Genomic DNA, 22697 nt, shown 5'->3' with positions numbered 1-22697 from the left:
GGAGATAGCAAGAAAATCAAACCAGGATGGAGAACATCTCTCTCTGTTTAAAGCTATGGAGGAGCAGGAAAAAAATACTTGATTTCCAAAAGGAAATACTTTTAGGATACAGAGTACAGAAAATGTGAGTGAAGGTTTCCAGGTATGAGAATTTTTGATCTTGTCTTTTAATTAGCTGTAGGATAAGAAACATCTTAATTTTTCTGTAATAATCATATTTCTATCTATTTGTATTTTCTATATTTATATAGTTTTTCTATAATAACCATGCATGAGCACTGTGAATTTTTAAAGAAAAGCTTGTATATCGTTACCTCAGTAATAACAACATTTTTTCTTTTCAAATCTGAAGATTGTTGTTAACTACAACAAAATTTCTTAATTTAGAGGTAGCTTGAAATATTGCTTTTAACTTGGGCTGATGGGCTGAAATAAGTGACTGAGGTATGCTGAGCACACCTTGCGTTTCACAGGGCTATTGCTCCACCAGTCCCAGCTTTAATTAATGCCTGGAACTATTGTCTGGCATCTTAAATGCTACCAGAGGCTCCAAACCATTCCTCACAGCAGGACTGAGCAATGCAGGGCGTGTCCCCGAATTGTTCCTCAGACGCTTTAGGAATTTTGATGGGAGAAGCAGCAAGTTTGGCTGTGCTCTCAGTATTCCGAAGTGTGGATTTACTGGCTGCTCCCACTTCCCTGTGTGTCTCCTGTGGCAGGATTGCTTTGGAGATAATGATTCCTTAAGCTTTTTTTTTTCCTCACCCTGTAAGAAGCTTTAGAAATCTCAGGGTTTTTTCCCCCCCCCTCTCAGTTCTTCCTCTGTTACAACTCTCCTGGACTTTTTTCACTGTGGATCAGCAAAAATCCAGGTGGCTGTCAGTTTATATATTTTGAGGTTTTAATATGTTTCTTGTCTGTTTTAATTGAGTAGAGCACAGCAAACCAGCAACTTCCGAAACAGCTGTGCTAAGTCCTTCTGATATTGGGAAACTGTGAAGAGCTTTATCCAGGAAACGAGGAAGGAGTTTCATTAAAATCCAGACATTTAATCTGTTACATAAATGTAGGGTTATTCTTGTGCCTGCTAAATTTGATGGAAAATATGCTTTTCATTATTTAAAGTGAAAGAGATTGTATCCATTGTGTGTTCTTTTTTTTTTTTTTTTAATTATACCCTTCTTTTGTGCTGAAAATACGGATTCAGAAAAAAAAATCTGTAAAAGGAATGAAGTTCTGCTTCACTCCTGGGAAATCCTCCCCTTAGAACATCCCTAAGATGCTGTTGCTGCTCTGTGTATTCTGGCAGAATTCTCTTTCATGCCTCTGAGCCTTTGAAGAAGAGATCAGAGACATTTAGATTTACCATCTACAGCATGAGATTTGCCTCTTCTAAGTGTCCATCCACCCTCTTTGCTAAATGTTTAGCACGCCTTCTTACCAGGCAAATAGAAATAAAGTTGGGGAGAGTGGGAGAACCTTTTTGCCAACATCCACCACTACAGGAAATGTTTCATCCCTCAGTGGTTTGCTCTCAGCACGTTTTACTCCTGTTCCTTCTAGACACGATGGGTGGGGGTTGTGGAATTCATTCCCCTTGCTTGAAGAATTTATGTTGGGTTATAAAATCTCGGGTTTTATGCCTTCTTGCAGAAGAGAGAGCTGAAAGAGTTTGGTAGTTCCTCCAGGGAGCAGTAACTTCCAGTGGATGCTGGATTGGGCGTGAGGGATCTCTCCCCTCTCCTCTCAGGGACTGAAAGTGCAATTTGGGCTAAGTCAGTGAAGCCTTTTTGGGTCAGTTTGTTGAGAGAGTTGAATCAGCTGCACTGCACAGACAGCACTGACTGAACCCTGCTCAAACTCCTGCTCCTCTCCAGCTTCCCAGCCTGTGTAGGTTTGGATGGGAACAATTGGATTTTTACTTGATGTTGAGCCAGAAGGGGTTTTCTTAAAGAGTTGCTGTTTTTTGTGTTCCACATTTATCCTTTGTGACAAAATAAAAGCAATATTGATACCCTGTGTAGTGTGAGAGAATTCAGGGTGGAAAAGGATCTCTTGACTGATGTCCAATCATGCCTCACTGCTGCTGGCAAGGGACTGGCAAATAAGGATATTTCCCCGTTTCCTTGTGAATATTTTCATTTCATCTCTAAAAATCCTAGAAACTGTGCAAAATGAAATGGTGCAACTTGATTGTTTTTAATAAAATCCTTTCCCCCAAAGCTTTGCCTTAATGACTTTGTTGGCCCTGAAGATCTCTGTGCTTGGGTAATTCCAGGGAGCACATTATGGCATATGAATTGTAAAAGTATTTGTATTTTTTTTTCTACCCAGTCTCATAACCTGTAAATGGAAGCCAAGAGAGATATTAAAAAGCAAAAATAAAGCTCCTCCCAACCTCTATCTTGTCAGCAATTTCTGACATACTGGGAAAAATTGGTTTTATCTTCCACCTTTAAACCAGGAACAGTTAATATTCAGATTAGGAACTGTTAAATATTCCGTAACAAAATGCATAATTTTTATTTAGTTTGGAAAATGTGCAAATTCTGTGGAGTTGCATCAAATCTGATAGCAGGTTTTATTTCACCTTAAGGAAACGTTCTTGTGTGGTGCTGAAAATAAACCTACTGGGGAGAGGAAGTGATACAAGATGGATATTTAAAATCTTTTGGAGCAATAGTCCCTCACTCTTAATCTGCCTCTGGGTCTAAATAATTGGGGTTTTGCCTGACATTTGTCACCCAGTTTCAAAAACTTCAGCCTCTTGTTCCTGGCCTTGTTTCATCTCCAGCTGCCAGTGACCACTTAAATAGGATTCTGGATTTATGGCTGCACGGGGAAAAGTAGGATGTTCCTAATTTAGACCTCTTAAGCCTGAGCTGGGATGCTGCTTCCAGCCTGGCAAACGCTGGTCGTGTTTTAAAACCAAGTTGACTGAGGCCATGCTTTTTAAGAGATCCAATCCTGTTATGCCCAGGCTGGGACATCCCAGTGTTATTTTGAGTTGTGCCCACATTCTTCCCTTTGTCCCTGTGCTCCAGGAGGGTTTGGGAAGCAGGGATGGGGTGGGATGGATGCCCTGATTTCAGTGACACAAGCACAGCTCGTTGTGACCTGATTTCAGCAGCACTGCCCGAGGTGGGCTCAGCTCGGGTTCATTGTACTCAGAGCCTGCTGGAGAGGAGATGAAGAAAGATGCACTGGAAAAGGCATTTATGGATCTTGGGAAATGCCAAGTCTTTAACCTGAACCTGTAAAAATTCTGGGAGCAATTTGCTGTAGCTGAATTAATGAGTTTTAATATTTCAGTGATTATTCATGTTAAATTGACTCGTTATTTAAAACCAGTTGTGTGAAGCCTCAGCAAGTCTGTGTTCACTCATCTGTTTCAGTTTTGTCTCCCCTTTTGCTTGGAGTAGAAAATAATTCAGTGGAATTGCTATTTTGAGTTTGGCACAACAGAAAATTTATAAAATCCAGAATGGTTTGGGTTGGAAGGGACCTTAAAGCTCATCTTGTCCTGACCCCCTGCCATGGGCAAGCACACCTTCCACTGTCCCAGGTTGCTCCAGCTTCAAATATTCCAGGGATGGGGCAGCCACAGCTTCTCTGGGCACTCTGGTCCATTCAGAATGCTCCTGTTTTTAGAAGGTTTGGTTTTTATTTAATAATGATTTCTTTATCTTCTCTCTTAGGGAATATAGGGAATATCATCTGGCAATGACTCTGGCTGAACAGTGTGGAGAATTCCCACAGTTTGAGGTGTTGAAGGAATGTGGCAGACTCCTGTCAGATGTCATTTGACAGCTTGATTAAATCCTCTCATCGTACATTTATTTTTCTGGTGCTGAGAGTGAAGGTGGGAGGTGCCACTGGTGTATCCAGACTCCTGTAGTGACACTGAATTATCCAACTGTGTCCATTCCCATGGGTGTAGGGATCACCTGAGAGGAAAATGCTCCCAACAAAACAAACCTGAAGGATTTGTTGAGTGTTAAATGAATTTCAGAAGTTCTCAGTCTGCTCAGTGCAATCAGAATCTGCAGGAAGGCTGAGCAGCTCCACCTTGTCACGTTCATCAGTGTTATCAATTCTCTTCTTGTACCTGAAAGATTCCTTATTTCCCAAGGGAGAGGTGGATTACACAATTCCTTCTAGATTAAGCGGTTTGCACTTGCCTTGCCATCATTTGAGAGGCTGGATTGGCTTTTTAAAATTATCCAATCTTTATGTGAGTGGTCTTTCACTGGAAGAAAGGGAATTGATGTTGGTTTCTGAATCCTTAACCTTGATATTATTTTAATTTTTCAAGTCACTTTTGGTTTTGTCCACCTTTGTAGGTTCACTGATTGAGCGAGGAGGCAGCTTTTCTTTCTGAACAGATGTGACTGAGCAATGAATTCTGTTCTGTTCTTCCACCTGCAAATTAGAAAGCCTGACACTAAAGAAAAAAATCACAAATAACAAAACCAGCCCCAAAACCCAAGCACAGGCTTCAGAATGAAAATGCAGAGTCTGATTTTTATTATTAATGCAGGCTCTGCTCTCTGTGTCCTGTATTTCACTGTAACTCAGCCAGATCTATAGCCGGCTACAGAAGCCTTTTAATAGAGGCAAAATATAGGAAATTATCAATAGATGTGTCTGAGAGATGTCAGGGCCTGGCCCGGGCACAGATGGTGGAGCAGAATCCTGTTTTAGTGATTAATTGAGGCTGGAGATGATTTCCTTGCCGAGCAGCCGGGCCCGGTGCTCCCTGCCGGCGAAGATGGCCACACAGATTTGCTCCTGGGCAGTGTGGAGGGACTGGGATCTCCAAATTCCCAACAAAACAGGGCTTAGCAGGTCAGAATTGATCTATTGAATCCCATCTTACATAAACATCTGAGTTAACTGTCATGTGCTGGGGGATAAGGGATGCTTTGTGTGGCACCATCCTGTTACTAAGGCAATAACCTTTCTGCTGGATCCTGGGAATTCTAACCTTAGAGCAGGATGAGGCCTGTATGGAAGGGTGGTTATAGGACTGTGGGAATTTCAGATAAAACTTGTCAGGTTACTCCCAAGAACAGTGTTTTGAATTACCCTTAATCCTTTAAAAAAAAAAAAAAGTGCTAGCAGCTCTTTAATGTAGATGGTTTTATAACACTGCAGAGGCTTACATGGAAAACAGCAACATTCCTATGGTTTGTTTTTTCACTGAGGCCCAAGGAAGAACTTCAAATGGACATTTTCCTCTTTTTTTTTAAAGTAAAAAGGAGCTGGAAATACCTTTTAGAGTTAACAAAAGCAAGTAGAATGAATTGCTGGAAAGCCTAGAAGTGAGAAGAAGTAATCTGCATGTGTGTGACCCCGTATTATCCGTGTGGGGATCCCAGAGCCGCTGGCTGTTGGGATCTGCTGGGAGCTGTGAGCTCATGGAGCTCCCTGCCAAAGCAAAGGCAGCCCTTCCCATGCACAGCTGGGAGTGGAGAGCCAGGGAAAGGCTCGGAGTGGGGTGCAGTCCCTGCTTCTTCCAGCTTTTCTGGGCAGGAATGCAACTGGGCAGTGTGTTCAGCAAGTCCTTTGTGTGGAAATGGGAGGAAGAGCAATGGAATTTAACCCATTTTGCATCATTTTAACGTCATTCTGCCATCAGGTTCTTAGTTGTTGTGGGATGCAGTTATGTGAGCGGAGATGGAAAAGCTGGGATGCAGGAAATGCAGGAAATCCCATTTCCCCCCCCAGTTAAAAGCCCAGCAGACCAGAAGGTTCCTCCCTGCTCCTAGTCCAGGTTGCCATCTGTTCTCAGGTGACTCTGCTGGTGTCCCATTTGTCCCAGGCTCTGTTTTTAAACCAGTTAGGACTCTTTCCTTCTCTAATCCCTGCTGGAAAACTGCTCTTCTCTATCTGTATCTCAAATCTATTTATGTCCCATTTATACCATTAATTCTTGCCCTTTTATCTGAAATAGTTTTTCTCTCTTGTATTTGCAAGCCTGAGGTATTTAACAACCATAAACTGCTCAATCTTCTTTTGGCAAGGATAAACATAAAACATTCTCTGAGCTCCAAAGGGAAATGTTTCCACCTCCATTCTGGTTTAAAACCATCCATTTTGGATTGGAATGATTACAATTAGTGCTAATTTATTACCTGTATTAGGTGAGTGGCTGGGAATTATCACATGCTTTAATCATCACATTTTTCATACGCTTTATTGGAGAGCCTGGCAGTGACTGTTGGAGCAGAGAGGACTCATCAACCAGGCTAAATTTAATTACTTTATATGAGAAAGTTTGAAAAAGTAATAGAATTGAGGTATGAGTAGCATCTTTGTTGAAGTAAGGTTGGCTTGAGAGCTTCAGGATCAGCACAATGTGGAAGAATCATTGTGGGTGGTAAATTAATTTGTGCCTTTAGAAGCACAGTGGGGTGGGATGGCACCTTGGGATGTGGTGGGAAGGAGGAAAGGTCATTCCTTGTTTATGGAGAATCACCTTCCTTCTGGCCTGTAGGATGAGAAAGTTCCACTTGTTGTTCTGTGATGTCATTTTGGCCTGAACCTTAAGGAGAGAAAGACAAGACTGGGAAATGTTTGGAGGATTAAAGCAGTGATGAAAAAGTGGTTTTCAAACTGAGTTTGGCAATCTCATTTTCACATGCCCAGCTGACCTGGTAGGAGGAAACTTGATTTCTTGGAGCTTGACATGCTAGTTTGAAACATTCAGTTAAATGTATTAAATGTCAATATATATTTTGCCAAGCTAATCATCATTCCAGCCACTAAATACAAACTTCCTTGCCAAAGTGAGATAAAATTTCTGTGTGAATGATTTGGATGCTGAAGAATTGTCTGAGAGAGAGTGAGCACAAAATTGTTTAATTACTGTACAGTGCTAAACCTGCTAGTGGTGTAGGATGGGAATTTCACATGCTCCTGGAGTGAAAACATCACTAAAAGATGGTTTGTGTATTGAGAAATTGCATATTTTAGCTGTCAAGCTTGACTGTTCCTCGAGGACGAGTGGGGGAGATACCAGCTAATAGAAATCTTCCCCCAAAAAAACCCCAGCCAACCCCCGAAACCAAACAACACCCCCAACCCATTTACCAAACTCTTTTTTTAACAGAGAATGATCCTGTATTTGCGTAAATTTGGGGTCTGAATAGCTGGCTTGTTTGTCCCCGAGCCTGCTCAGCAGTTAAGAATAGTTCTTTATCTTCCCGTTAAGACTGTATTATTTTACAGAAAAGTGGGTGGTATCCAATTTTACCCTGATACTGGCCCACTCCCAGCAGATCCTTACTGACACTGGAAGATGTAAGAAATACCCACAAATGTTTTCTTCGACAATGAATTCTGTATGTTTTTAAGTCAGTGTCCTGCCCCTGGAGCTCTGATACGCTCAGGGTATGTCCAGCATGAGCTGGGGTACTTCTTGGTATCACAGCCCCACAAAAAGCCTTTGTTTTCCAGGAATATTTTTCCCTTAAAGCAGCTGAACTGTCTTGCAGAGCTGAATTATCCTGGCCTGTCCCCCTCCCCCTTGGCAGGAGCTTCATCTCTTGACCCTGAGGGAGCTTTGAGACCGAACATGTGCAAACGGGGTGCAGGAGCCGAACCTGAGCCCTCTTTGCTGTTTGCTGTGCTGAATGTGCTGGGTTTTGTCTCCCAACAGCGACATCCCCTCGAGTCTCCTCGGAGCTCGAGCAGGCCCGGCCTCAGACGAGCGGGGAAGAGGAGCTGCAGCTGCAGCTGGCGCTGGCCATGAGCCGGGAGGTGGCGGAGCAGGTCGGTGCCCGTGTAGGTTTTCCAAAGTGTCCATGCTTTGAGACTTGAGATTGCAATCCTGGTTTGTTGGTTTGGTTTTTTTCACTGGCAGCTTGGCTTTGCTCCAGGTGGAATAAGGGGAGTGAGAAAGGCCATTTTGGAAGATGTTGCTCTTGTGTGGTTTTTTTTTTTTTTTATTCTTTTTATTCTTTAAATCTCTTTTTAAAGTAACTTCAGCTTCCGAGCTGTTGAGACTAGTGGAAGATGACAGTCACTTTGCAAGAAGACTTTGTGTGGGAGGATGTTAATCATCACATTACTGAAGATGTTTTCAGTTAAGAAGAGCTGAAAACATGACTGGTCCTGAAAACCTTCATTAATGTCAGTGAATTCTGATTCCAGTGGAATTTGGAATGGTCTGTTTCTTTTGGTGGGAGTGTCTGGAACAGGAGGGTGACCTGACACAAAGTACCAGAATATATAAAAAAACTTGGTTTAAAGTAAATTGACTCCTGATCTATCACCTGGGTTATGTTACTGTGCTAATTCTTAGGAGCTTCATTCTGAATTTGGAGTAAATGTGATTAAAATTATTGTGTTTCATATACAACGAAGTTGAATCTCAGCTCTGAGTGAAAATTCAAGTCAGCCATGCTGAGTGCCTGTAATATTTTAGAGGCTTCCTGTGACAACTTAGTTTACAGCTGTATGTTAAGCACGAGTGCTTGGAAAGGGAAACTATCACCCAGTAAACTTTATCATTATTGGGCAATAAAGGGAATGAAAATATAAATCAGAATGTAAGCATTTGAAGTAGCTTCAAAAATGACAAGGGAAATAGCAGCTGGGGGATTAGTCAACTTCAGAGAGACATGATGCAAGCAAAGATATTTAAAGTAGTTGAATGTGGCATAAACATTGTAGTTACAGATGTTTAAACCTTCACATTACACATGGAGTTGGCAAGACTCGATTCCCTTGGTGGATCTTGCACCAGTGTGGAGGGAAGTGAACAAAAGCTAGGGAAATTTAAGTTTAGTTCCCTACAACCTTCAGTGGTGATTTGAATACTGAAAAACCATTACGGTAATTTAAAAATGGGTTGTTCACGTGAAGTTCCGTGGTGTTTCTAACTGAATTTTGGAAAGAATGTTTCATGAGGAATAAAACAACACCGGGGTAAATTCCAATCAGCGAACTGGATGTTGTTGTGATCACAGGGCCAGGGTGCTCCTGAGGCAAGAATCACAGGAAAACGCCTTTCCCTCATTTGTGTTATGTCGAAATTGCAGCCAAAACATCCCCCTGTGGTGCACAGGGTGGCAGGGTTGGAGCCCTGGAGGGAGCAGCAGCTCAGTGCAGGCTCATGGTCTATATCACCAGTGTTGATTTCCTTTGCAGGAGGAGCGCCTCAGACGCGGAGACGATCTGAGATTACAGATGGCTCTGGAGGAGAGTCGCAGAGACACAATTAAAATTCCCAAAAAGAAGGAGGTAGTGCCTTCGCCTAAGAAATTCCCGGTTATGCTGCCAAAAGCTGAAATACAGTAACACAAACTAGCTTAATACTGAGCTCTTTTATGCTTTTGGGTTTGCTGTGTTGTATAGCTTAAAGCTTCTTCCATGTGGGTTAAATTTGGAACTACTAGTCAATGCAGGTGTGTAAAAGGAAAAAAAAAAAAAAATTGCTTCTTCACTCTCACGGGTTTGTACTTCAGCCTGCCAATGCTCTTGAGTAAAGCTCAGCTTCTTCCTGCCCTCAGCACACCACTTTGTTGGACCTGATGGATGCCCTGCCCTCCTCGGCACCGGCCCCGCCCAAAACGGAGCCCTGGGGACCTCCTGCTGCTGCTGCTGCTGCTGCTGCGAACCAAACGGATCCCTGGGGAGGATCCACAGCTGCAGCCCCTGCCTCTGACCCGTGGCAATCATTTGGTAAGAGAACACTGCCAGCAGCAATGGGATTTAAAAGGTTTTGCTTTTTAACGTTGAGCATTTCAAAGTTCCTCAATGTCCAGCTTGTGTGTTAGTCCATTTTGAGTGATTCCACTAAATCCCTCAACTCATTCCCAAGCAGAAACCAATGGAAGTTGCACTCTTTTTAAGCAGTTGGGTTTTTGTGTGTGCAGTTTGAATCCTAAGAAACAGGAGAGTGGCACTTCTGTTGTCTTTGTACAGCAAAACCAACTTGTCTCTCACAGGGAGGATGCTTGTGTTTCACTGCTGGTTGTGTCCAGTGCCATGGGTTTAGACTCTTCCCAGAATTTAATACTTAGGCAGGGTGCTGAGCTTAGGAAAGCCATAGATCTGAATTATCACGTCCTTAATTGCTCCTAGAGTATTGTGATGTGTTTGTGTATGGTCAGAACCAAAAGGATTAAATTCTTTAAATATAGATTTTTATAGCAGACAAAAGAATTCAGGTTTTAAATATTCACTGTTCCATAGGATTTTGATGCTAAATCCACGGAGTATTTCTGAATGGAAAGATGCAGTGTTTCACATTTTAAAGAGCAACTCAGCCAAATTTTTGTGTGTTTCTTTTGTGTGTGTTGCTGCCTGTCTGCTGGGCTGGTGTCTGGGTCAGCCAAAGCCTGTCCAAGGAGTTACTCCTTTGATAAGAAAGTGGATGGTTCTTCACACTTGGAACTGGAGCTGGATCTATTTTTTTGTTGGGATTTTTGACTTTTTTAAAGGGCAGGGAGTTTCTGTGCAAATGGAAGCTTTTCCATGAAGATTGACAGCTTTGCTCTGTCAGTTCTGCTTCAGGCTGGTGATTCTACAACCTCTACTCTAAAGTGCTTCAAAGTTATTTGTATTCCACACACCACCATCAGATTCCTGAGGAAAAACTGGAAGTTTAATAATGAAATGCCTTGTTTGGTTTTTTTCCCCTGCTCATGATGGCATTAAATGCACCTACAAAGCTCCTGGGCCAGCTGCCAGGTCATCATTCCAAGTGTTTTTTTTTTTTTGTGATAAGACACCTGGTTTTTTTTGGTGATAAGAACTGAGAAAAAGCCCAAATTTTGGGCCCTAAGGCCATGCAGTTTATTTTTGCATGGTTAAAACCAACCAAAATCCATGTTCCTCACATCTCCTGCCTGATGTGTCATCCTCTGACAGGATTTTCCTTGTACCAGTTCCAGCTGTAGTGTTTCCTCAGTGCTTCCCAGCTTTCTTACACCACAGCACAAGCCCTGCTTCCAGCCTGCTGGATTCTCCCAGGGAGAGTCTCGAAGATGCAATGAATTTGCTGATAAAAGAGTGACTCGTGAAACTGCATTTCCCAAATCCTGCCAGCGCTGTGGTGTTTCACTGGAGCTCCTGGAAGCTCCGGGAAGGGATCTTCCCAAGCGCTCTCATTTCAGGTGCTCCCTTTAGGACAGAAAGGACATTTTGGGAAGCTGCTGTTGATGGGAAATGCTGTCATTAGTGTGGCATTGCTCCTAACTCAGCACTGGGGGCAGATAAAGGAAATGTAAGTACTGGTGTGGGAATAGTGGGGCTTCCTTGGAGAGTTTTGGCATTTCCTGCTCCGGAGCTCTAGCGGCCACGTGCCTGCGGATGAAACAAAACCCAAAATTCCAGTTGGAATTTGTGCCACTGTGTGCAGCATTTGCTTGGTTTACAGGAATATTGGGGTGCTGGGGGGTTGAGTGGAGTTTTAAAAGCTAAAATAATTCTCAGTTGTAACTTGAAATCCGCAGGATATTAAAAATAAGAGTTGTTACATGTGGGTGATTCTGTCCTGCTCTTGGGTTATAAAAATCCTCATTTGGGAATTAAACCTTTGGTGATTGGATTTGTAGGAATGAAGAGTTGTCAGCATCTTCCAGTAAAAATGAGAGCCCTGAACATACAGGCTTTGTGTTAAAAAAATAAAGGGGTATCAGTGGGCAGCTTAGATGTGTGTCAGGAGTTCTTAGAAATGGGAATAAAAAGGCACAGCTGGCTCAGGGAAGCTGATCGTATTTTTATAAAATAGCAGTATGGTTAAAAGAGTTGGAAAACATTCCCTTTGAATCTTACAGATTCCTTTGTCCAAGGGTTAATGTTGTGTGTCTCGTACCTTTTACCTTTGGGCTTTTTATAAACTCACTTTCCCCTGAGTTCATAAATAGACCCTGTGATTTAGATCACCTCCAGCCAGGGATTGTCACTTGTGGTGGCAATGTCAGTAAAAAAGGCAAGTTTATTTTCTTGTTGGAAGTGCAGGTATTTGTATTCAGGTTCAGAGAGGGGAATTGTTTATTCCTGTGCCTTGCTCAGAATCTCCTGGTGCTCGTTGTTGCTCAGAGTGTGTGACACAAATGGTGGGAGTTCCCAGTGTTCCTGGTGCTGAACTGCTGCTCCCATTTATGCTCAGGATTAATTGGGAGTACAGGCTCCTGAGAGGGGGCAATCTCCAAGGAAAGCTTTCCAAAGGGAAGCTGGACTCACTGCTCTTCCTGCTGATTCTTCTTGCAGGTGCCAAACCAGCTGCTTCTGTTGACCCTTGGGCAGCACCAGCAGGATCCACAGCTCAGCCTCTGTCCAAAAATGTGGACCCTTGGGCTCCTGCTCAGCCATCTTCTACTGCAGCAAAATCTTCTGTGGATCCTTGGGGATCAGCACCTGCAAACAAACCTCTCTCTACTTCTGGTGAGCAACGGTCTCATCCCATATCCATGTTATTTCAGTAATGAGGAGAAGTCCAAATGATTTTCTTGCATTGTGTGGTTCAAAGAAGCTGAACAATTGGCAGAACTGGTCTGCAAAATAAAAGGGAGTTGTAATAACCAGCAGGAAAAAGAAATTTAAATGTAATTATTCTGACTTAGAGCTCTGAATTTGTGGTGCTGCTTCGTGCTCTGTCCCTTACGTGTCTCTTCCTGGTATTTGTGGCTTCCTGCTGAGCACTTGGGACTGCTGCTGCTCTTGGGTTTTATCTTTAATTGGACAAGGACTTAATTTCTGGCAATGAATGATACTCTAATTTAACCTTTCCTTATGATGAATAGCTCTGCAGATAGATGTCTCTGCAGATGCAGATTGACAGGTTGAGCAGCTCGGAGGAGACTTCCAGAGGTGCAAATGAAGGTTTGTTCCTTCAGACTGAGGGTGTGAAACCCTCCCGGAGCCCTGGTAAAGATGCAGAAGGTGCTGCTGTAATTGTCTGTTCATGCTCTGTAACTAATGCAACCTTGATGAGTGTTAATACCTGGCATTTTCATATTGGCACCGTGGCTAAAAGCATCCAAAATGCATTTTCTGCTCGTCATTCATCCTGGTACACAACAGACAAAGGAATCTGAGTGCTGCAAAAAGTTGTCTCGGCAGTTTTTCCCTGGGCAAAGGGCAGTAGCTGGAGCAGTGTGAAATGAGCCTTTAACTGTGGTGGCTCTTTGTTCTTGATAAATATTGGTTTTATATTCAATCTTCACTCCTTCTTTTGGAGTTTGTCATCTTGTGCTCTTTTTGCTTGAAATGCGTTGAAGGTTAAAATTAAATTAAATTAAGAAAACATTTCAGCTCATTAAAACCACACAAACCTTAAAGCTGTTCAGGAGTGTGATTGTTGGTCATTCAGGTGTTATTTTATGCCTCCAGTCTGAGGTAAGAGTGTGTCCACATTTTGAAATGATGATGTTTTACTGATTGCAAACTCCGGGTGAGTGCTGGTGCTTCAGCTAATGGGGCTTTACCATCTCCACAACCTTTGCTATGGCATTCCTCCTCCTTTCCACTTGGGAAGCAGAAGTGAAATCATCACTGGTGGTGTTTTACTTGAGGGCTGATTAACACTTGATAGTTGAGGCTGTAAATCCATTTCTGTTCTCTCCTTCCACAGCAAGATCTGCTTGTCTCTAGTGCAGACACTCAATCAACCAAACCCCAGCATGCTCAGGTGTGCCCTACACTGATCTAAAAGCAAACTGCTCTGAATTAGTTGTTCCATGCTGTCAGAAAGGACAGTTCTGTGACATTTCCATCTCCCAGCTCCTGGCTCAGAGTAGCAGCACTCCCAGCTGCTGCTCTGGAACTTGTCATGGCTTCTTGGTAACAGGAATGGGTTAGGAATTGCCTCCAGGAGGATCAGCTGTGTGATGCAATCGAAGATGTGTTAATGACAGGGCTGTCTTGTTGTTTTGAACAGGAAGTACATCTTTTGACCTCTTCAGTAATTTGAATGGTACAGTTAAAGATGATTTTTCTGAATTTGACACACTTCGAACTTCCAAAAAGCCAGGTACGAATCAAATTCTTAGCATGTGGACAGGTTGGGTGACAGTCACAGCAACAAATGTCTCTAGTCTTAAATTTTATTGAACAAAAAAATCAGCTTTCACAAAGGGAAGGAAGTGATGATGCAGCAGTAAAAGCTCCTTGTTCATATTTTGGCCTGTGCATGAACTTGTGGGGAATGGGCCTTTTGCACTGTAATCCATGGAATTGCACTGTGTGACCTTTTGCTGCATTGACCCAGAAATTTGTTGGACTCCTTAATTCCCAGTGTCCAACATGTTTGGAGCAGGGCTTATGCTCAGAGAGTCCACCAGAACCATGCCGACTGAATTCCTCAAATGCATAAATTCCAGTAGGAAGATGAGAAAATACCTTTTATGAATACTCTAATTTACTTTTTCTCTGGTCAGTGGTCAGTAAATCAAAGCTGCCAGACCCTCAGCTGTCAGTGCTGTGGTACCACTGCTCTCAGGGTGGTTCTGCCTGAAGCACAGCTGGGCTTTTTGAACCCAACAGAGAAACCCTGGGTGGAATCCAGCTAGGAAGGGCACAGCAGTGGTGTAGGGCGAGGGCACAAGCCAAGGCTTTGGAGTATCTTTTCCTTGGAGCCTGTGAGTCCCACCTGGAGCAGCAAAGCTGTGGGAATTCCATCAGTAGAGCACTGCAACTCTGACTGTAGCTTCTTCATGCTCTCCTAAAGAACATTGACCTGCTTGCATGCTGAGAGGGTGTAACCAGCCTGAAACACTGAGCCCTGACTAACACAGACTTAGAATAAAGCATTTCTGCTCTCACATGCTTCAGGGTTCTCTCTGCCTGGCTCTGTGGATTAACCAGAAGTTTGGTTTGTCCCTTTGTGTTGTTGCAGCTGAATCAGGTTCCACTCTGCCATCTCAGCACAGCGGTACCACGAGTCCTGATCTCTTTGAGTCCCAGCACTCGAGTGGGACATCAGGCAAACAAAGCGCAGCCCGGAAAACCCCGGAGTCCTTCCTGGGCCCCAACGCTGCCCTGGTGAACCTGGATTCTCTGGTGTCTAAGCCACCACAACCTGTTACTTCACTGAACCCATTCTTGGCACCAGGTTGGTTTCTGCACAGTCCTTCACATTTCTAGTTCAGCTTTCCCTTCTGCAGGAGAACTCTGCATAGCTCAGTGCTGTTGGAGTTAAAGAAGGGTGATTTGGGCTTGGTTTTCTTGCTTACTGCAGCCAGCAGATCACAAGCAAGAGCAGGAGGGTCTCAGAGAGGCATCCTGGGCTCACCCAGCGCAGTGACTGCTCTTGGTCTGCAGCTGAGCTTTATTCCAGCTGTTCCCCTTCCCCTCACTGAAAATGATCTGTGTTGGAAGGTTCGGGACTGTTAAAAATGGCTGAACTCCAGCTGGTTATTGTCAAAACAGGTAAGATTACCTTGGGAAGGTTATAGGTAGTAGGTTCCTGTGGAAGCAGGTTGGAACTGCCCTTTTCCTGGAGCTGCAGCAGGCACAGGAGATCTCTGACTGCAGCCTGAGGTCCCAGAGAGCAAACTCTGCAGGGTAATTCAGTGAGCTGCTGGTTAGCATGTCTTAGGCTGGTACAAGGAGCCAGTTTGGTCTGAAAACACGTTCTCAGTGTATTTTGGGAAAAAAAAAAAATTGGCTGTTGCAGTTCTCCTGTAAGCTGGGCCTGTTAGAAGTGAGCCCTTGCTTTGAGCAGACTGAAATGGTGACACCAAACCACGTGGCAGATGTGTTTTTTCAAAGCTGAAATTGGCACTGACATTTTCCTGTGTTGCTCGTAGGGTGAAACACTTGGAAATGATCTTGCAGTTATTTATTTTCTTCACTCTTGCAATGGAAAAAAAGATCAATGTATTAAAATCCTTGAGTAGGAAAAAGGCAGTGATTCTGAGCAGCCTTGGCAGTGAGCAGGGAGAGAGAGGAAATCTGTGTATCTGCCCTTCCCGGGTACTACAAAAAGTTTTTGAGGGGTCACTGGGCCATCCAAGTAATCCAGGGCTTGTACGGTAAAAGGAATTTGCAGGGCTGGCAGCAGTCCAGGGAACCTCAAAGGCTGGGAAACTTGTGATCTGCTTTTTCGAGCACCGCTGTAATTCGGAAACAAGTTGTTTACTTTGGGAATTCTTGTCCAAGCTCGGTGCCAGAAACATGAAAATGGAGGTGGCTGCTGAGAGCTTGGAGCAAATGTAGAAATCACAGAGTCCCAGAATGGTTTGGAAGGGACCTTAAAAACCACCCCTGCCCTGGGCAGGCACACCTTCCACTATCCCAGGCTGCTCCAAGCCCTGTCCAGCCTGGCCTTGGACACTGCCAGGGATCCAGGGGCAGCCACAGCTTCTCTGGGCACCCTGTGCCAGGGCCTCACAATCCTCACAGGGAGGAATTCCTTCCCGATATCCAATGTAAACCCACTCTCTGCAGTAAAGGAGCACAGAGCTTGCAAAGTAGCATTTAAAAAATGAAATCAGTGATGTGGATGTCATGGTTAGGGCTGTTCCAGGTAAGCAGATTTGGAACCTGTGTCTCCACTCAGGGCTATCAGAAGTGGGAGCTGTTGGTCAGTGAAGGGGTGTTGGAGGCATTGGCTGCTGCAGGGGAACAGGCTGTGCTGGTGCTCAGCTTTGCTGGGTGGCAGATGCTCCGCAGGGTGTTTTGGGGGTGGGGACGCACACAGGGAGTGTTCTTTGCCAGGAAAGACCATTTCCTGACCCCGGTGTTGATGGCAGCACCATCTCTGTCCCTTTCTCTCCAACCCAGGTGCCGCCACCGCACCGACTCCAATCAACCCCTTCCAGGTGAACCAGCCTCAGCCACTGACCCTGAACCAGATGAGAGCGAGTCCCGTGATGGGAAGCAGCCCCTCCTTCAGCGCTGTGCCCCCGATGAGCATGGAGCCAATACCTCTGTCTTCCATGGCCCCCGTGCCCGTGGGGATGGCACCGCTGCCGGCCATGGGCACCGTGGCGTCCATCAGGATGGGCCAGGGGCTGAGCATTGCAGGATCAATGCCCCAAGCTCTGCACAGTACAGGAATGCCGCCGGCAGCCTCCCAGTCTGCAAATACAACTAACCCTTTCCTCCTATAAAGACCCAATTAAAGGAACTTTTCTTTTCCTAGTGTTTCCAGGCTGAAGTCTTTCCAGCAAAACGAACGTGGCCTGTGTGGACTGAACGGTGTGTGAGAGACTTGGAAGTAGATTTGCAGTTTACAGTTATGATCTTTGAAGAGTTGTCTCTACTTACCAGTTAATCTAAATCTAGTCTTTGCTACAGATGGTACCTTACTTTGGCTTGTTGAGCATCATGTGAAATGTTCAGACTTTTCACCAAAGTTAGATTCTGCCCATTTTTGTTACTTTGTTAATCATTTCAAATACACTTTCTAGGGAGAGAACCTGCCATTCGAAAACTCCGTTGGCTATTTTGTAGATGTCAGATCATGTGCTGGATTCCTGAATTTACTCTTCCCCTGCATCTGTCACTTCCTCTGCCCATAAGATAGACCTGGGATTCCGAGTGCTAGTGAATGTTTTGCACATAACTACACACAGTTCTAGACTGTTGGTTCACCCATAGTCCTTACTCTTAGAAGAGACTGACCCGGAGGGCCCAGGGGGGCTTGGTTTTTATGCATTAAACATTGCAAACTCGCACTGCTTTGGTATCTCTGAGGTGTGACTGAGAAAAGCAAGCTTGTCTCGAAAGGAGAATAACACAAAACCCCAGACAAAACACCCAAGACCATGCTCGAGTTGTGCTGTCGTGTGCAGTGTTGAATTCCTACACTACTCTAAGGACTCCTGGAACTCTCTGTGAGTGGCTGCACTCGTGCTGAGTGAGTGTCCTGCTCTGTGCTTGTCCAGTACCGGCTTCGTTTGGAAGTTTTTTCATGTGTATTTTGTTTTTATTTGACTTACAATGTGAGTTGAAAGAAAAAAAAAATCGGAAAAAAAAAAAAGAACAGGAAAAAAACCAGAAATACAGTGGGACAACTTTGAATTCAGTTTCACCGGGGCAAGCTTTAAAACTAATTCAGGCTTAACCTTGCTATATGCAGTTACTCTTGTATACTTTTGCACATATTTTGTTTAGTACAGTTTCATATTTTGAGTTTGCAGAGTTACCTAATAGTCCTTTTTTTGCTAATTTTTATAATGTGGTTCTTATTTAACTGTCTGGTTTTGATAGATTTATCAAGTCTGGCTGAAAAATTAAGATATTGGCAAATGTCATTTTTATGGTTTTAATGCCCTCTTATTTATGGTTTTAGCTCTTTGTTTCTGTAAAGAGAGTTTAAAAGGGAAGATTAACACTAAAATATTTACTTTTAAATGAAGTATTCATAATGCAAATCAAAAACAAATCCTCGTGACTAATTATTTTTAGATGAATTGAATTTGAGCATAACATGATTTAAGACTGCATTAAAAAGAAAAAACACTAAAGTCGCCTTTCCCTTGATTTGTTCCCGTTTCCCAATCCCCAGACTGGACAGACTTTTAGCCTTGATGAAGATCCCAAGAGAGGCTGTTTGGTTTTATTTTCCTTGCAAAACTTCTGGAGCTGTTAAAAATCCTGATGTACAAACACAACTTGTTTCATTTTATCCACTGATTTTTCCTGTTGGAAGGTGCACTCCGTAGGATAACTGGTTCCATGTGCAGCCATCCCTTGGGAGATGAATTATCCCTTTTTAATTTTCATGTCTGGACTCCTCGGCACCAAACCGCGCTCAGGGGTTCTGCTGGAGCCCGACTTTGACGGGGCTGAACTCTGCTCTCCCAAAAATCCATGGAAAGGGATATCCCTGCAGGGCACCTCGGAATGGACTTGGTGGCCTTTCCCTAATTAAGAGAGGGAAAATAGGAAACAGAATTTGCCAGAGTTTTGTTGTGGTGGAACAATTCCCTGTGGGGCCAGAGAGGGGCTGGATCCCATGGGAGGACTGGGATCGATCTCCTGGTGGGAAGGGGAGGCTGAAGGACGATCAGATTTAGGGCACAATCCCAGACTGGAGCTGTGTAGGTCAGCGTAGCTCTGGTAGTGTATGGAATGCTCAGTGTGTGCATGTTCCTGTGCAGATATTGGATCCTCTGGAATTGGCAAGGAGGATTTCCCCATCTTCATCTGCTCTTGTTTTTATATAGGAGGAAAGAGGATTGCTGTCCACACCCAGCCTGTCTTTAAAAACTAAACAAAACCCCGTTCACGTTGCCTTTCAGAATAGGGAAAAAGACCTTTTTTGTTGTTGTTGAGGTTATTGAAAAGTGTAGAGCAGGAAGGGTGTGATTCTTGCAGATCGGGGGAAAAGTGCTTTCCAGCTGATCTGTGGCGAGATTTATCCCGGGTTATTTTCCCAGTTTGATTTTATCAGCACTGGCATCGAGGTCACTCGATGTTTTTCCCTTAGTCTGTCCCCTGAACTGCAGTGGGATGGGGCATTCTCTGTCCAGCCAAAAGTCCTGGCCACGTCCTGGGTCACTTTTTAGAGGCAAGATGGTGTTGATAAGAAATACTCGAAGTGCTGAAATAATCTGCAGTTGGAGCTGTCACTGTGAATTGCTAAAGCCGTGCTCTGGCTCTGGGAGGGAGCCCTGGCTTAATGAAGCTGTTGAATGGCAAATTGTTGCTTTTATCAAGTCACTGCCCCAAGAACTTTATTCCTTTTGTATTAAAGAGACATTTACGGCACAACAAACTCCCCTCCTCCCTGAGGAGCCACACCCCCAATTCTGGTGCTGTTAAGATTTAGGCTGAGACTAACCAAGCCCAGATCCCAGCCTGGCAGAGGGCTTGTGGCAGGAGCTGAGTTTAGGAGGAGAAAGAGCTGGTTTGGTAAATGTTCACGGGCTGGGCTGTGTCCTCAGGGGGTCACTGTCCTGGCTGGGGATGCTCCGAATGGTCCAGCTCTTTTGGTGATGATTTTCCTGCTCTCCAGGATAATCGTCCCTCCCTCCTGGCCCTCCCACATTTCTGGAGGATGTTTGTGTGTCCCATCGCATCCCGTCTGCCCCATTTCTCCATTTCCCCCTCTTCTCCTTCTTCTTCTCACTTTGCAAATACTCAAAGTGCTTTTTTTCTTTTTTTCTTTTTTAAAATGTTAGTAGCCCAAAATAGCCTTACTGGTCAAATTGACCAAAGAGAAAAGTGTTAAATATTTTGTAAAAAGAAAAAAAATTCCCCCCTGCCATCCCCTTGGCATAATTCCACCCCCCAAAATAAGCTCAGTTATTTATTCAGTTTTATACTCTAGAGAAACCCAACTCCGTGGAGGGGGCAGGGAAGGGAAGCCCTGGTGCGTTGTGGTGGTTACAGTTTTTGGGAAGTCCCATAGCCAAGACAGCTCTTGTTGCCCGAGTGCCCCTTTGCTGTCCCGGTTCTGAGGTGTACTGTATGCCTGAATATTGCACAGGACATGCAGAAAGAGGAGGTTTCTTTTTCCCCAGCAGAATCTCACTCGCTTCCTTTCCAAGTGTTACACTTCCAATATTTCCCAAACTTTCCATAATCCCGGGAGCCGGCTGCTTTTTCTGGATTTGTGCTGACTATTGACATTATTTACTGTATAAATAATTTATCATTTGTACTATTGTATCATAATGTCTGTATCTTTGTGTCATTTTTTTTCCTCCCCCCCAAGCGATGTCACAGATGTGATACTTAAACGATGCCATCGAACAGTGGAAAGACGAGGGGTTTGTAGGTGACTGGTCAGAATTAAAATTGTATTGCTTCTATTGCGGCCCTGTTGCTTTTTCCAAGCTTCTGCGTGGTGTTTATGATCCCATTCCCACCCAAGCCCTGCTCGGTGGAGTTTTGCAGGGGGCTGGTGGGTTTGGGGTGAGCTGACGGAAGGTTTGTGGCAGAGGGATCTCCCCGTGTCTGAGGGGTGCTGCTTGTGCTCTGCCAGTGGGATTCCTTGGATGCATCCATCACTTTTCCCGGGACAGGTTGCTCTGGCTGGGAGAGAGGGGGGTTTCTGTGGCTCACTGAAATCGGGGTCAGTTGGGACCTTACTAACTCAATAAAAATGAAGACTTGTTGTGTTGCAGGTGACTGAATTCCTTCTTTAAACCACGCTGCCCCTGGAACAGCCCCTGTGGAGGGGATCTTGGAGTGCTGCCTCGGAGGAGGCTCTGGATTTGTGTCCAGGCAGGAATCTGGGGAAGGGGGCTGTGGAATGAGGGCTGGGGAGCTGTGACAGAACCTGGGGAGTCCTCGCTTCCCACTTTTGTAGTTCAGCCTTGGCCCTGTCCCACGGATCACGTGGCAGGGCGCCTGCTTCCAGCCGGGAAGCAATTCCAGCTCCTAATTCTGGCTGCTTTAATTGAAGGGCACTTCATTAGCAGGCAGCATCGAGAGCTGCCTCTCCAGAGCCCCTCCAGGTTCCCTGTTTAGTTTGCTGCCAGTCAGGCTGATCACTAATCAGTGATCACTAAGTAATGCTGAAGCTGTGGCAGGGCTGGAGATGTGACCGTGGGAAAGGTGGTTCTGGGGAGAAAAGCCTCCAGTTTGGTTTCAGCCGGAGCTGGCTGGGGGTGCTGGGGGCAGCTGCTGTTCCAGTAACGCTCCAGTTTCCCTGGAGAAGCTGTGGCTGCCTCTGGACCCCTGGAAGTGCCCAAGGCCGGGCTGGACGGGGCTTGGAGCAACCTGGGACAGTGGAAGGTGTTGGGGTTGGAACTGGATGGGCTTTAAGGTCCCTCCCAAACCAACCCAGTCTGGGATTCTCTGATTCTACTCCCGCCTCTTGGAATTGCACGTTTGAAGCTAAATCCCTCTCTGTATGGAAGATGTGGGACTGGCTCGGAGTGGAAGTTGTGGTGACTCTGATCCCTTCCAAAGGGGCTGGATTCTGGAGGATTCTGGTGGCTGTATGAGCCAGGGCAGCCTGAGCTGCCCCGGCCCGTGGTGAGCAGAGCTCTGCCTGTGGTTGAGGTTTCTGCTGACCTTGCCAGAGCTGCTCCCACATTTCCTCTCCTGTGGGATGAGGAGGATTTACCCCTTTGCAGAGGAAAAGGACTCTGGATAAGGAGTTATCTTTTGGCTTCCCCTCAGCCCCGCTGCTGTTGCTGAAGTTTTACTGAGTGTCTTTGTGTCGCCTCTCTGTGCTGGGCTGAGGGTGCAGCTCTGCCCCTTCCGCTGCTTTTCGCGCAACTGTGAGGGAAGAGCTGGGCCCATCTTGTGCTCTGGCTTTGGCAAGGCCTCTGCAACACCCTGCAAGCTGCATTTCAGGGAACCAACCCGATTTAGGAACCCCTCATGTTCAAAACATCCATCTTTTTCAAGTTAATTCCCAGGTCACCTTCTCCCCATTTGTGAGCTGAATTTTCCTAAGGACTGGTGTTTGTTTGGGAGCTCGGGATTAGGAATGGTGAAGAGCCAGTGTGGGATGTGGTGGTGGCAGTTCCGTTTTGCTGTTGATTGATTGTACCCTGTAATTGTTGAAGCCTTGGGGTTTCAAGGAGTGGGAGGTTCCCCTTGGTGCCAATTCCCATGAAGGAGGTGAATTGGCAGGGCCTGGTGATCCATAGGGAATTGGCATCTGGCCAGGGTAACCCAGCCCGGTGCTGTGCAGAGGGTGAGGTGGTAAATGAGGAATGGGGGAGTGTGGGGATACCCTGGGGGGTCACAGCACATCCTGGGGCTGTGCAGGGAGAGCCCAGAGCTGTCCCAGACCTGGACTGAGTCATGGGACCCTCATGGGTTTGGGAAAT

General features: G+C 45.0%; 1 protein-coding gene across 5 annotated transcripts in view; it reads left to right on the top strand.

The window, feature by feature from the left end:
* The window catches only part of LOC121672933 (epsin-2-like), a 54536-nt gene extending 33816 nt beyond the window's left edge, over positions 1–20720 (top strand). For 2 of the 5 annotated variants that reach the window (XM_042045868.1, XM_042045867.1), the window contains exons 3-9: positions 7664–7788; positions 9157–9249; positions 9519–9690; positions 12226–12399; positions 13895–13987; positions 14852–15067; positions 16741–20720. In XM_042045868.1, coding sequence (XP_041901802.1) covers positions 7664–7788; positions 9157–9249; positions 9519–9690; positions 12226–12399; positions 13895–13987; positions 14852–15067; positions 16741–17069 — 1202 coding nt within the window. In that variant the 3' untranslated portion in view covers positions 17070–20720. The remainder of the gene's footprint in view (positions 1–7663; positions 7789–9156; positions 9250–9518; positions 9691–12225; positions 12400–13894; positions 13988–14851; positions 15068–16740) is intronic. The other 3 variants (XM_042045869.1, XM_042045871.1, XM_042045870.1) reach the window with 3 other exon arrangements.
* Positions 20721–22697: the final 1977 nt, after the last annotated feature.

Source organism: Corvus kubaryi, unplaced genomic scaffold (assembly GCF_017639235.1).
Source record: "Corvus kubaryi isolate FWS band 111438036 unplaced genomic scaffold, C.kubaryi_AGA036_p1.0 65055, whole genome shotgun sequence".
In the NCBI taxonomy this organism is placed as follows: domain Eukaryota; kingdom Metazoa; phylum Chordata; class Aves; order Passeriformes; family Corvidae; genus Corvus; species Corvus kubaryi.
Note: the sequence above shows the minus strand (reverse complement) of the source record. Positions and strands in the feature narration are given on the sequence as shown.